This window comes from Anthonomus grandis, chromosome 12, assembly GCF_022605725.1.
Source record: "Anthonomus grandis grandis chromosome 12, icAntGran1.3, whole genome shotgun sequence".
NCBI classification, from domain to species: Eukaryota; Metazoa; Arthropoda; class Insecta; order Coleoptera; family Curculionidae; genus Anthonomus; species Anthonomus grandis.
The window spans coordinates 29,608,332-29,624,844 of record NC_065557.1 but is presented as its reverse complement, the minus strand read 5'-3'; the positions used below and the strand labels follow the sequence as shown (position 1 = coordinate 29,624,844).

Sequence of the window (16,513 nt, the reverse complement as noted above, 5' to 3'; positions counted from 1 at the left end):
TCTGTATCTGCGAGTATGTAATGTAATCTGAACGTGCAGAAAAGATGCATCAGAGAGTATCACGGATGTAAAGAGGAACTTGTGATCAATTCGGTAATACGACGGGAAGCTCAGGAAAAGAAACGAAACCTCCAAACCGCCTTTATAGACTATAAGAAAGCCTTAGCGTATTCCACTCCTGGCTCCTGGATATGTTGAAGATGTATCAAATTGATCCTACCACTAGTAAATTTCTAGCTATTATTAAGAAAGAATGAAAAACTAATCTATTAAATGGTTAACAGTCTCTCGCCACCGCCAAAATGTGAGTTTCTAACTTAAAATAACTAATTTTTCAAGAGCGTATCAAAATATACATAGCTGCCAAATTTCAAGTTTAGGTGTATAACCGTTTTTAAGATATTTATTACTTGTAACAGACCCTCTGACTTTTTCTAGGGAATTACAAAGCTTCTCATGGAATCAACATAGTTCAATTTTATGCGAACTGATGAAAAAATCCACTGATTAGCGGTTCTAATCCTTCTTTGTTCAAGTCGCAATGAGTCTAACCATTGCTTCGAGTTGTCTTAACTCTACCCATAGTGGCAAAATCTCTTATATTTAGTGAGATGTGGGATGTATTGTTTAACCTTTAAAATTAATTACCAAATCTAGTAATTTTTTTTCTAAATTAAAAGCGGAGCACGAGAATACTGTCTACTCGCACATTTATACTATCGTGCTCTCTTTAGATATTGTACAAACTCAAAACTCGTACAAATCTAAATATTGATCTTATTGATCAACTTTCATCAGTATCAGTAAACCCATACAAATAAAAAAACCTGTTAGCATTTGTTGAGGTGTAAATTTGATCGAACCTAGAAAAATACATTTTAAAATTATGTTAAGAATTCTCGGATAATTTCTATACCTAAACAAAAAGATTAACTAACATCTACATCTTATTTTAAAGATAAAATAAAAATTATTGTACCTACTAAATTCTATAGATATCCACGTATTCATAAGCAAGAAGTACATACCATATATCCGCCATTCATGCCTTGGACCTCTCTAATATGGATAGTACCTAAAAAACTAAATGCTTTTAATCGATAGAAATGGGGACTTGTAAAATTGACAATCGAAAAATGTATAAAAAACTATTGACTATAGATAGTCCATTCTCAATCTAAATGGTATTTTTAATAAACTAGAATAATCAATATTTTACACGTGGTAACACCTGAAGGAATTAAACCAAACCCTGATGAAGATCGATGCAATTTGAAACTTTTTTTTGGGATTTGTAGGCTATTACAGGAAATTTATTAAAGGTTTGCTAAATTAACCAAGCCAATAATAAAAGGCGTAAAAAAAATAACCGGAAAAAAAATAAAAAAATAAATTAAATTGCTTTTAAACATGTAAAAATATCTTAACCAGCTTTAGCTTATCCAAATAATAAATCATCTTATTGCATCTATTTTGTCACAAAAAGAATATCTTATCTATTACGAGTCACGAATTTGCCCCTGCAGAAATTAATGACTCAACAATTGAAAAATAATTATTTGCACTAGTTTGCGTTTGTAAATATTATAGACTTAGATTAATTAATTTTTTTTGATAATTTTTTTATTTTGTTTGATAATTAATTTATGGTTTATCGCAGATGATATTTTATAAAACTTAAAAAATAAAAATTAATTACTGCTGATTTTCTCTAGAAAAACCAATAGATTTAATTGCATTAAAAAATGCTTTAACAACTCATCAGCTGATCTTAAAACAGTTTATATTTCTTTAGAAAACCCTATTTTTAATTTGCTTTACTAAAGGAAATAGTACATATAAAAGCAAAAAATCAAAAGATAATACTCGTTGAAAATATTCTGGTTTCTCTAAATTTTCCAAGTACATCAATCTATTTAACTACTAAACTAGGGTTTCAAAAATGATCTAATTGAAAAAGAAATTATTTTTAATGCAACATTCCAATTTTTAAAAAAGGTGACGAAAATGATGTGCCTAATTACCATTCAATCTTATTATTGCTAGTTCTGTCAAAGATTTTGGAAAAATCAATTTTTAAAAAAACTTTAGAATATTTGGAGCAGAATAATTTATTTATTAATCGTCATTTTCCATTTAGAATAAGTTAAAATACTACTTCTGATATAATGGATTTGGTTTCATGTATTTATAATGCTTTTAATAGTAAAAAAATATGTCAATACTATCCTCCGGCCTTTTGATTGCATATCCCATAAAAAAGTTATCAGTTTAGTAGTAACTCTATAAGAATAATACAGTCATACTTAAGTGACTCGAGGTAGTTTCGATTAAACGGCATGTAACTTCTGCTAAATCAGTTACATATTGATTGCCTTTAGGGGCGAAATCCACTACTATTTTTAATATATGTTGTTGATCTCCCAGTTATCAACCAGTTAGGCAGATACACTTTATTTGCAAATAACATCTCTGTATCTGTGAGTGGAGTACATTTGAGGAGATTATGGACCGAGGGTGTGATGTACACTTGGAAATTAAGCAGTAGTTTCAATAAAATACCCTTATTTTCAATCGATAAATGAGGCTCCTTTTTCTGTTGCCAAAAATGCTAAATTGCTTATTGTCTATTTGGGCTCTGGGCTTGGTTCAGGTCCACACATTAAATCAGTGGCTGTTAAGATGTCCAAATGCATATATGCGTTAAAGAATCTTGCCACATCGAATTGCCACGAGGAACACACAAACAGCTTATTTTGCACTATGTCTTATGCTGCTATTGTATGCGGATATATTGCGGGGGGATTTTATTGTTTAGTCTACAATGTAAAGCTGGGTGGGTTATTGCTGAGATGATTTCAAGGACAGCTTTATCACCTTAAAAATACTTACTACAGTTCCATCTCTATACATTTTTAAAACATAATTTATATACATCAGAATAAAAGCAAATACCCCATGAATGGCGAAGTTCATGGTATAATAACTCGTAGCAGTGAAGAGCTCTCTGCGCCACACCAACGACTTGGAAAATGCCAAAATGATTCTGAGGTCCTGTCTGTTAAATTTAACCACAAAATATCGATATATTTTAGGTGTTTTGATAAAAAATTAAATTAAGGATACATGTTCTCCTAATTTATAAGGTTTATTATAGCACAGATGATTGTTTTTGGAGAAAAACTATATAATATAAGTTTTAAATATTGTCGCTTTTTTCCATTTGTTAGGTGTGAATTAAAACAATCGAAAATAGTCAACTAATTAATTTACAGATTTCACTACGAAAACACAATCAAACACGACTACTAGAGATATTTATTTTGACTATATTTATTTACAGCTATTTAGAACATGACGGTTCTAAAGCAAGGCGACTGCTAGCAAAGATCGGACAGGGCATCAAAGACTTGGCAGGAATCCTGACTAGGCATAACTGTCTAAACAGGCAGCTACCCCTTCTTGGTATAAGAGAAAGCTCTCTCTGTCCGCATTGCGGTACAGAGGAGAAAAGTTCAACCCACATACTAGGTGTCTGTATAATATTGCAGAATGCTGTTTCGGCAGCTTTTCACCAATCTTCGAAAGATCGTGCGGTGTGTGACTTGTATCTTTTCCAAATAACGGAAAATTTTCTGGTGTCTTGATGTTTATAATATCGTTACACTGCCCCCTCTCTGAGCTCATTTCATCCCGAAATGATTTTAAAGATGGTGGATGTGGAAATCGGCAAAAGATTTCCCTCTTGCAACTAAACCTCTTGTAAAAATAACAATTAACAAATTTCTCCAAAGGGTGGCGTTGTGGAGTATAATAGCACACTAGAACTTGCATGCCTATAGACCTGAGTGCTGACACTTCTATCATGCTGCGAAGCATCCTTCAGTCATCCAAGTTATTAAGTCCGCATGCGAATTTGGACATTGCTAAACTTCTGAGATCCACGGCAAGCAACTCGCCCTTTAGAGAACACAAAGCTTCCTAAACGTCCTTAAAGGTTCGCTTCTGATATGACGCCTCTTTATTAACCAGGTAGAAGATCTTTTTACCAATCTCTTCATCGGTTACCTTGAATGCTTGCCCGACTTTAAAGTTAGACCGACGCAGCTTTTAAATTTTTTCGAACTTTCTACGAAAAAATTATAGTTATTTCTCTAGATATTTGTAAATCCTTAGCTACACAATATGCCAGGCATATTCAGCTGGAGCAAAATATTTTTAAAAAAGTCTTGCTGCACTTCAGAAGTCACGCCGTACTAATTCTTTCGGCCATTAGAATGATGAGCCATGAAATTATCGATTTGGAAATGTCAAATTCGACTTTGGTTAGATTTGCTTCAGCTCAACGTCTTCATGGTTTCCATAATAACTAGTAGTTTCCAATCGGTAAAAGTGAATGACTTCTTATGTGATCTGCCTTACCTCATTTTTAACATTGATCTGTTTAACTTCCGATCATGGAAGTTAGTCGTCCTCTTACGTCCACTCCTTCGTCCTCTAATTGCCTCTCTTATCATTTACTTGACTGATTACTCAAAAATATTCAATCCTTATATCACTTGCCGGACACGAACCTCTCCTTTTTCATGTTCCTGGCAACTTTAGATTCAAGGGCCCGTCAATGAATCTACTAGCTTAGGTGGATGTGCTAGTAGTACAGTCTGCCTAATTTCGCTATCGCTTAGTCGATTCATGAATGCTTGGACTACCAAACGTTTCATGAACCTTTCATGAACATCTGGATATGCCAATCGATCGAACCAAACGTGCAGTATCGGCATTAAATTCTTACAAGGACCTCGGTAGACATTTTCTAGTGACTGTGTGACTAACCTTAGAACATTGAAAGACTTTCAATGTTCTAAGTGACTGACCATAACGCATCTACAAAATGTCTCACTGGGTAGTTGTATACTTTTTGTTCTTCTATGGATATTCTTTGCAGGATGGCAGCAACATCTCCTCTAAGTTGGCAGTTGTCTTCTCCCTACATGACCAACCGTTTGTTTGAGACGCATCAGCTCAACAGATTTTATATAACCACAAGCTTCGCTCTTGTTGCCCTCCATTAATGAAGCAATACGCTTTTCCCGTGAAAAAGTTTTTCCTACAATTTCTTCTTTTAACTCGTTTTTCAAATTTTCATTATTCTCCAAAATCTTTTCTTTCAACCTGAAAGATTTCTCTCTTAACTTTTTTCCAAGCTCACTTTTTAACTTGGTGAGTATGATAGAGTTTTCTTCCAATTTTGCAGATTTTTTTTCCAAATCATTTTTTAAACCTTGCACCAATCCGGGTCATTGCTTTCCTCATGTAATGCGTTATGAAGCCACTCCTGCAAGACTGCTTTATTTCCCGTTGTATCATAGTCCCTTTTTTCCAGCTTCTTTTTCAGCTTTGCAATTTTTAAATCCACAGCTTTGGCATTTTCACATACTTTAGTCCCATTTATGATAGTTTTCCCGTTCGTTGGGTGGGAATTAAAACAATCGAAAATAGTTAACTAATTTATTTACACATTTCACAACGAAAACACGATCACTCACGACTGTTAGAGATATTTATTTTTACTGTATCTAATTACAACTACTTAAATTTCGCGCCGAAATCTTCTCACCTTTACTTCACCGCACTGACAGCTGACTACTATCGGGAAAGCAGGCCGTTATATACTCGGCAGAACGCAGTTACGGAAGCTTCTTTCGCATTATATTTTCGAGATATAATGCGGTGTGCGGCTTGTGTCATTTCGAAATGAAGGAGAATTAGCTAGTTTCTCGGTGTTTACAATATCGCTAAATATGTTTTTTTTAACTTAATTTCTCTTTATTTTATTGTAGCGCTTTTAGATGTACATTATATAGCAATAAGCTTTAAATTTGCATGTGGTTTCAAAAAACTGACGTACTGAATTTTATTTGGACGTATGTAAAAATTTTTTATGTAATAACATAGGGCTTCTAATATATAAATAGAATATATAAATAGATTTATTTATTGCGGAAATCAAATACTTCGATAATCTGTGTAAGTAGCTCATAATTCATCTACGCACTGTTGCCAGTGTGAAAGCTTTAGTGTGTCGAACTTACGTTACCACATTTTATCGGCAATTGCGAGAATTCTCAGGCGCATATTAGAATTATACATTTTGGCAACATTTGGTAGACGAAGAGGTAATGATATATATTTTAATAAAGTATAAGTTATGGGAGGTTAGTGTATTTAACAGGTAGGCATTTAGAGAGAATCATAACTTTCTAACTTACCTGCGAAATCTTAAACGTACAATCCAAAGCTCTACAATATAAAAAAATCTTTGTTAGTCTCTTTTTTATTTTCACCAGGTTTCCACCCACCATAAACACACAAGCCTTCTTATAACTTATATTATGATGAAATATTATCTATCGTTACCCCTTCTACTACCCAGCGTTGCTAGAATTTTTTAAATAGTTAGGAATATCCTTAATAGAAATGAAAGATGTTTTTTTGTATGTAGAGCAATTGATTTATGGCTCAATACAGGAAAAGTGCTTTTGGTCCTTAAGTCATCTCCAGTGTTAACTAAAAGTGAAATCAGAAGAGGATTAAGAATTAATATGAAATAAATATAAAGTTCTTTTTTAAAACTCACTAGAGCCAATAGAGTTTTTTATTTGTCGTTGGACCAATAACAAAGATCCCACACTCTAGGTAGGTGTATATAATACATTTAGAAACATGAAATTAATCAATACATTTAAAATAGTTTTAAAATGAATAAATTATTTAGCTCGTACATTATTATTTGTTAAAGTCGCATAGTTTACAACCTAAAAATGTTAAAATTGTTACATCTGAGAATACCTAGAAAAAGCTGGACTTTTCCAATACATTATTTTTTATTTCTTAATTTCTAGGAGCCACCATTCTTCCAATTGACGATAAAATATTATGATCTAGTATTGTCACGCTAAATCTTTCAAACTAAAAACACTGCGTAGATGGCTTATGGTTTACACAGATTAGTTGTAACAAATTAGAGCAGTGGTTCTAAAGCATGTTTTTTTAGAGGCAGAGAACTTTAAATTGAATTTTATTATAAAATATTTTCTAAATATTAATGAATTTACTTTTATATTAAAGATAACTTTTTAACATTAACATTAAAATATGATATTAGACATGTGACCCTCACGACCGGCGCGTACAGGGCGTAATCTAGAGGTCCAATTCTCACACACTCTTTCCAGTACTTCAGACGGTATTTCGGCAATCACGCGTCGAATGTTTGCTTCCAAGTACTCAAGTGTTTTAGCTTTATCAGGGTAGACATGCGACTTAACATAACTCCAAAAAAAAAACTGATGGCCTCAAGTCGTGCGAACGAATTGGCCAGTTTCAGGTTCATTTCTTGAAATTATTCGTTGCTCGAATTTATCTTGCAATAAATTAATTGTTTGGCGCGCTGTATGGCATGTGGCACCGTCCTGCTGAAACTAAATTTCTGCAACGCCTTTCAATTAACGCACAAAAAAGTTGGTAGTCATGTATCTGTATCGCTCATCGTTTACTGTAATGTTCTGCTGACCATAAGGACTAATGATTCCACTAGCCTATAAAGCGCACCAAACGGTGAGTTTTTCTAAATATAAACATGTTTCGACAATAGCTCGGGGATTCTCATTGCCCAAAATTTGACAATTCTGCTTGTTCACATAATCACTGAACAAACTTTTCATATGAAATCGTGGATCAATAGCAATCTTTCCTTCCACCTATTCAGCTAATGTATGGCGTAAAAGGCGATCTTGCGCTTTTAACTCCTCGACGAGTTGAATTTTATATGCTCGCCTCCCGAGAACTTTGTGTAACATTTTTCTTAAAGTGGATGGATACAAGTTCACTTATTGAGAACGACAACGAATTGACACATTTAGATCATCATCAACACTACTCTGCACAGCAGCTATCGCTTCTTGCGTGCACACTGTACGGCGTCTTACGAAATGCGTATTGTCGATTAGAGTTAAAGTGAAAATGTTCAACAGTTTCTCAGGGTCCGTTAAAGTTAAAGGGACGTCTAAAAAACGATTTTTTTTTAAAAATTTTTCCAGAATGTTGAGTTTGAACATTTTATTGATAAAAAAGTGAGGATGAAGTAAAAAAATGCAAAATTTTAAAAATTATAAAGGATTTTCTACTTACGTATGATTCACAATTACACCCGGCTTAACTACACTCTATTTGCGACTAGGCATCACGTTGACCATTATATATGCTATTAATTTAAATTTAAAGCCTTAAGTAACAAAATTCTGCAACTTAGAAGGATTTACATCACTTCTTTATGTGATAAACACAAATTTTCATTCACACACAAATCAGGAATATCAAATATGTAAATACGGATTTATTCATAAATAAAAAAAACTGTCAAAATGTCACATATTTATTGAGAGGCTACTGTACTAGTACGATTATCGTAATTTTCTGTCCTGTCTCATTATAGGTAAGTATTTGTTAATTTATGTAATCATAAAATATGCACACGGTGCGCGTGCACGTACCGCCCCGTGTGCGCATACAAGGTGGGCACATGGGACTGTGTGGTTGGCGCACACGTGGAGTTGGGATTGCAAAAAGGTATTGGAACCTTGGGTTGGCGCTAAATAGTGGGTTGGGTAGTCGTTTGAGCCCTACTTAGTGAATGGGATAATAATTAGAAAATGGGAATACAAACACGCGGGGCTCCCGCCCCGCGTGTTTGTGCCTATAATTAATATTTGCCTATAATTCCTATGCCTTATTCCTATTCCTAATGCCTATAATGAATTTAAAGATATTTATTGTTTTGACTATAAGTTAATGTACATTAAACCTCATCGTTATTATTTACCTATAAATAATTAAATATTTCAAATTATGTTTTTTTTTTCAAAATGTATATTTATTAAAAATATAAAATTACATAAAATATCAAATAATTTAAATAAATAATACCTATTTCTTAACACCTGATAAATGTGTTTTTTTCATGTAATGTAAAATCTAACTATATTATGCCTTTATTATCTAAAATTGAGTCCACAGTCAACCCATCCAACTACAAAGTGTTCCCGGCAAAACCAAAAAATACTACTGGGGACGTAGTGAAGCCACTGCCATTTTTGTCAATAAGGTTGTTGTTTTATTTTTCTTGTGTGTAAATTACAAAATATGTAATTAAAAGGGGTACAAAGCGATAAAAAATTATATAAATTCACAATAATAACCCCCAAAAAGTTCCAAAATTGCCCCAATATATATATTTTTTAACTATAGCAAAATCAAGAGCTAAAAAACCTTGTGCAAGTCGGCAATAGTTACGTATTTAACGTATGTAGAAAAACCTTCATAATTTCCAAAATTTTGTATTTTTTCCAATCATCCCCACTTTTTTATCAATATTTTGACCACACTCAACATTCTATGTAAAAATTTTCAAAAAAAAATCGGTTTTTAGACGTCCCTTTAACTTTACCCGACCCGTTTCTCAAATTAATGGCTTTGAAGGACGATTATGAGCACCATAAAACTCACGTAATGCCCGATGTGTTTCTCGAATTGAATCATGTCTTTCAAAATCAATTTGAACAATTTGCATACGTTGCTCTGACGTGAGTCTATTCATGATGAATTGCCAAACTAACCTCAAAAAACAACCCAGAACTGTCAGATCGGCTGTCACTAAAAACAGAGTTGCCAAATGAAAGTTCTTTGCCTCTAAAAAAAACACCCTTTATTAGCTGCAATCGAAGTTTTACCATAATCGTTCTAGTTCTTAAACGACAATTAAAAAACTTTAATCATTGATATTATATAACCGCAATAGAATTATTTCATTAACAGTTACAGATTGTAGCAATATATAAATTATGTGTTGACAGTAATTTATTTTTTAAATTTTCGAACTCTTAATCTACTTGAGTAGATTAGTGTAATAAGAAAATTTAATTATCACAGAAGAATGACTCCAATTGAAAACTTAAATTATTTTTCTAAAATAATCCATCACAAATAGATTTAGTTAAAACAACAATTGAAGTAATGGCATAAGTATTTGATTATCAGAGTCAAACAGTTTTATTATAGTAAGTTAAGTTTTTTATTATGGTAAACAAAGGGCACTTTTTAGAATTCACTATTAATTCACCGGTTGAATTAACCCGTAATTCAAAAAAATATTGGTAGATCTCAGGTTGCCGTTCGGTTACTTAAACATTCGGAAACGCTTCGGTTGATTTTCCTAGAATTTTTATGACAGTTTGCAGCTTTAATAATATTGATTTCCGTTTATGACGTTTATGTTTATATTTTTAAAAGCAAACCAAACAAACTATGGTAGCATTTTTCATGAAAATATTGAAAGGTTGCCACTGTTGTGATCTTTAAGAAACTAAAAACCAAACAAAAACGACCCAGTTCCATTATAAGGGTCTCAGTTTCTGTTGCTAATAGTTTGTGGCTTTTATAGTCGGCACCTTAGACATTGAATGCCAGTGTATTCAATGTTCTAAGGGCGGCACCAGTCGGAACCAGGTGATTTCACCGGTTAATTTTGAAACGTGGGATTTTTTGTACCGGGCTAATTCTGAAACGCCTCGGTTATTGCCGGTGCAACTCAGTGTATCCATCGGTGAATTCTGAAAAGCGCCCATACTGATAACGAAATACTGTTCGATTGCTTTAATTAAAGTTTTGTTAAATATATTAATTATAGTTTCCAATCGAAGTCTTTTATTATGGTTAACTATGTTGATTGCTAAAACAGGTTTTTTTTTAATGAACATCAATCCTTTTTAGCTCTATAATATATCTATTCGATTGAGATAATCTATTTACCTACATTGTATTAAAAGACATTTCTGTTAGTTCTAATTAGAACATCCCTATAGATCACTGGGTATCTTTAAGATGTCTTATTTATATCTAAATAGCGTCTTAGGACCTGTAAAAGATATCTGTTTAATACCTTTTCCTATAGACATCATAAGGTTTAATAAATATATATTTTCATTATCGCAATTAAGCCAATATGTAAAAAACATTATTTTTTAAATTGTTCAAATCTGTTGCTCATCAATGATGTAATTTTCATGCTTACTAATTGACAAGGGAACCTAGGCAAATCCGCCAATTAGATATATAAATACAATTGTGATGTTTCGCATGTAGCCGTAGAATTCTTAATCTCAAACTTGGCCTAACATAACCCATGTTTTTTTTTTAATTTATTTTGCTTTCACGTAGTTTGACTGCTTATAGTGATGTGTTTGTGGTTTATTAGAAGTTATTCGACATTTATTAATATTTAAGTCTATAAGATATTAGTGTGTTTTTGTTATTTAACTTTATGCAGTTTGGTCGAGGATTTTAGTGAATTGTGTACTCCAAAGGTGTAAGTAAAAATAAAGAGAAGTGATTTGCAATTACATTCATTCACAATCACATTACAATATTATTTCTGGCTAAAATAGGTATAGGGCGAAATCAAATGAGTAAAGACAATTCTAGCTCTGATTCTGAATTTCCTATTTATTAGTGCTTATGTGTCGATTTATTTTTTTAAATAACGCTAACGTAAAACAAAATAAATATATTTCGGATTAATTTTTATACATACATTCTTATTCAGACTTTTTTTACGTAATAATATCACAGATTATTACAGCTATAAGACGATCACTAGCTTCTTATGATTATTATTATTTTTAGTCTTAAAAACTTATCTCAAGGAAATACATTTGCAAATATTATTTCTACATTTTTAACAAATTAAAATACTAAATACCATTGCCAACATCATTACTATAAAATTTCCTGACAGAATAGCTGATTCGGAGATACATATTTTTTCTTCGGCTAAAATATTGGCATAGGGCAAATCCATCAAGTCAGTGTTTTTAACTGTAGGGATATTTCTTAACTTCTCTGTATAATCGTGGAAGAGTACATTGGGAACCCCGTCATATCTAAAAATTAATAAATCTATTTAATTAAAAAAAAAACCAACAAGAGCTTAAATATTTAAGCGTCTAAAATGGAAAAGAATAAGTTATTTTCTTGTACTGTAATTGTAGTCCAGCGAAGAAATATTCGGCAAATATCTTTAGTACTTCATTAGCATTTTAATTTATTTATTTTTATTTTATACAATTTGAATAAGCATTAATAAGTTATAAATAAATATTTACCAATTAATTCATCTACTTCTGGTAGTTTCAGATTTAATTCTTAGAGTTAAAAAGGTTATAAAGTCGAGACCTGATACATTTATAATAAAATTCCTTAAAATATGTTATTACTTTTATTTCAATTTGTTCCAGTATTTGCAAACTCATGAAATATAAAATAAAAAGTTCTATCAAAACAATAACACTGCTCTCATTAAAATAATAAATATATTTACCTCCCAAACAGATTAAACGGACTTGTTGGATCTTTAAAATCTTTTCCAAACAAGGCATCCAATTGTAGAAATACATTATAGGTATCTTTTACCCACATATCTGAGCTAGAGGATCGCACCATAGCTTGTCCAAGAGGGGCCCAACTCAGATGACAAGAGCCATTTTTCTTTAGGCATGCGATTTTTAAAAAGGAGGTATCTGCATGATGGCTGGGATATTTATCTAAAATCAGCAAAAAATATTGACAATTCAAAGTTGAAATACATAAAATACAAGGCATATATTTTTTGCCTGTCTAATATATTTGGCGTCTCTATTAAAAGCTAAAACACAAATCTATTCAAGGTTACAAGGTAAAATAGAAAAAAACAACTTATATTCGAAAATATATATGTTCCTATATACTAATATAATATAAAATATTATTATATATTAACACACTTTGCTAACCTAATATTTAAAATTAAATATCCTAGAATACTACTTACCGTTTAAAAAGTTAATCATAGAATTTTTGGAAACAAATGCAACATCTCCAGCTCCACTCGATAAACAACGGAGAGCACCCATTTCTCCAGTGAAATCATCAGCTTGACACAGTTTTCTAAAAGATTCTGGGCTATCTTTTGGTGAATTAGGCACGCATGATTCTCCAAAGAAATTTGCCATTTCTTTATCTACCTCACATCCTGTATAATTAAAATTTTAAAATAATTATGTATATAAAGAAATGAATTTTAAAAATTTTAAATTTATATTTAAAAAACTTTATATTCAAAACTTATAAAAATAAAAAAATATTATATCATCAATATATCATAGACGTCCTAAAAAATACAACATAATATGTTACACAGACGTAAGTATATTTAAATGTACCCATATATATTCATAACCGAAATACGCACACTAAATAAAATTTAAATAAATTAATAAAAAAAAATTAAAACAATAAAGAAGGCATCAGTAGCATATATCTCAGAGCTCCAGGGGGCAAAAAAAGAATGGTCGCAAATTGGTACAGATACCTAAAGTAAATTATTTCTTTGATAAATTCAAAGCAAAGTCTCCTTAAACTCAATAACCAACTAGAATAGGCAATCAGCAGAAAAAAAAAGATCAATTTGAAAATTAAAAAACAATGTTTTAATACCCCAGTTTTCTAAAATCATTAATATGTGGTTTATTATAATTATGACAAAAAGTATTTAAATTTGCTGGTTGGCCGGTTTTAAGAATTCTATAAATAAAATTATATTTAAGTACTAATAAATACTGTTGCTTATTATTATTTTATTTTGGGTTTCTTTTTGATGGGGTGTTCTAATTAAGCCGGGGTTTATTAAATCAACAACTTAATTATGGGCCAAAACTAAGCGTACAATAGCACAGGTAGACAAAACCACTGTTTTTCATTTCAGTTATTAATTGCTTCGGTTTTTCAATTACCAATCGTTCCAGAATTTGCTCGAGCTGTCTGTTTACAAGTTCGTTACAGGTAAGTATAATTTGTGTTATCCGTAATTCTAGTTAGTATTTGGCTTTGAGCTCTTGTGAAAGTTTTGCATATTTGGCTATTATCTCTGTTTTCGCCTCTCATATTATTTCGTCTAAAGGTCCGTTCAGAGTGGAAGCGTCGAGCGACGCGTCGCGTCGCGTCCAGCGTTGTGCCGCGTTTTGCGTCGCGCAGGGACAGTACATTCATAGAACCGTCAGCGAGAGCGTCAGAACAAGCGGTTTAAAATTTAGAATTCAGTCTACAAAATGGCTCCAAAAAAGACAGTTCGTTTATGTGCGTTAATGTTCTTGTTAGAGACACCATTATATAGATATAAGAGAAAAAAAGTTGGAATTCACCCCATAAACAGGAGAAGACATGTATTTGGCGAATTTTACTATTTGTATAGTGAGCTAAGATTGTATCCTGATCGGTTTTTTAATTACCTAAGAATGTCCGTCAAAACTTTTGACTATTTGTTGGAAAAGGTTAGCTATCGTCTGGAAAAAACTGTAACCAATTTTGTAAAAAGGAGATTTATTTCACCTGTTGAACGAGTTGTTATCACAATAAGGTAAGAAAAGATATTGATTTTTTTTATTGAAAAATTATTTTTTTTATTGCAAGAAACAAAACTAAATGATACATAAATACATATTATAAAAAATACATAGGTATAATATGGTTGTTTCCTCGAATATAATATTATGAGTACATCTTTAGTACTGGAAAGTTTGTTGTCCTAGAAAGGCTGCTGAACTCTGTTGGTTATTGGACTCGGAAAAGGGCGTAGTCAATGTAGCAGAATTCGACGGCACAGTAGGGTGAAGAGGGATAGGGTTTTGTGATGACGAACCAAAGTAAGATGAAGCAAGATGGCTGGGATTTTCAGGAGGTAACATTTTAACCGTTGTTGCTTGAGATATCTTTGATTTCTTTCTTTCTGCTGATTCCATTTCATCCAAGATAACGTTTTGGATTTTGTTTCTAATTTTTAATTCTTGAATTGAATTAAATGTTATCATATACGGTATTAGGCTTTTAAAAAATAATAACTTTTCACTGTCTCATGCCTCTACTGCATCATTTTTTAGATGTTGAGATAATAGGTTCAATTTTTTATTTTCAATTTCTATGAATTTCTCGTCTCCAACGTCACTTATCCTTTTTCTACTTTTTCCTCTTCCGTGTTGCACCATTGACGATGAAGTAGATGCAGATGATAGTCGTTCGTCATCTGATGCTGATACAGATGTCTGAAGGTGTAGAAATGTCGTGTCTATGTCTGATTGTACATCCGTTTCGTCATCCTTTTCAGCTTCTAGATCATATGTACTACTGTCATCGTCTTGAGAATCATTCAACCTTGGCACATTTCCAGACTTGACAGCAGGTATTAACAAATGTTTCGTAAAACCCATTATATCAATATATGGCCAAATAGATTTGTAATTCTCAGCAGGAGCTCCCGAGCGCAAAACTGGGACCTTTTTGAGTTCTCGCCAATATTTGTCCTTTTTGTTTTTCTACCGAGTTGCAACTGCTTCCTCTGAAAAAGAAATGCTTTTTAAAAGACTGTAAAGAAATCTTTTTTTATTTTATTTAAATCGGTTCTAAGTTACGAATATCTTTTCTTTTTTCAGGTTTCTTGCAACTGGAACTACTTATAAACATTTGGCACATGAATTTAGGATTGGATATTCAACAGTCTCGATAATAATAAAAGAAACATGTTCAATTATTTGGGAAGAACTTGTAGAAACTCACATGCCAATTTGCACTCAACAGCAATTGGAGAAAATCATTGACGAATATAATACCCTGTGGAACTTCCCAAATTGTTTCGGATCGATTGACGGGAAACATTGTCGTATTAGATGTCCACCTAATAGTGGCACAACCTATTTTAACTATTTAAAATACTATTCAATCGGATTGCAAGGGGCTGCAGATGCCAACAAAAAATTTATTACTATTGAAGTGGGTTCACGTGGATCAGAAAGTGATGGGGGGAGTATTTCAATCCTCGGCACTTTACAGTTTGTTGGACACCAATCGATTCAATGTACCTCCAGATCAAGCTCTGCCGAATTCCAGTAGTGTGCTACCAAATGTTCTGATAGGGGACGAGGCATATCCTTTAAAGAAATATTCGATGAGGCCTTATCCGCGCCCAAGAAATGCAGTGTTAGAAAATGATAAGCAAGTCTTTAACGATCGCTTATCACGAGCTCGAAAATGCATTGAAAATGCATTTGGAATCTTATATCAGAAGTTCCGCATTTTTGATACAAACATTTTACTAAAACGAGAAACCGCTATAATTGTAATCAAATGCGCGTGCATATTACACAACTTAATTCGTGACTTTGATGGTAATTCTGACTTGGATTATGTTTATGTCGTAGAAAATGCTGCTAATGCAAGGCAAGGCAATGTAAATAATTTAAATGTAAGAAACAACAGAACCTCTAAACTTGCTACAGGAATTCGAGATTCATTTAAGGACTATTTTAGTAACAACCCTCTTTAGATAAGTAAAAAATTATTTTATTTTTTTTTTTAAATTTTAAAAACTAAC

General features: G+C 32.2%; 1 protein-coding gene across 1 annotated transcript in view; it reads right to left on the bottom strand.

Moving 5' to 3' along the window:
* Nucleotides 1-11,605: 11,605 nt before the first annotated feature.
* Nucleotides 11,606-16,513, bottom strand: part of LOC126742619 (transferrin) — a 31,165-nt gene continuing 26,257 nt past the window's right edge. Inside the window, exons 10-12 of the mRNA XM_050449347.1 lie at nucleotides 12,923-13,123; nucleotides 12,434-12,656; nucleotides 11,606-11,996 (exon numbers count right to left, since the gene is read on the bottom strand). Of these exons, the coding sequence (XP_050305304.1) occupies nucleotides 11,792-11,996; nucleotides 12,434-12,656; nucleotides 12,923-13,123 (629 nt within the window). The 3' untranslated portion in view covers nucleotides 11,606-11,791. The remainder of the gene's footprint in view (nucleotides 11,997-12,433; nucleotides 12,657-12,922; nucleotides 13,124-16,513) is intronic.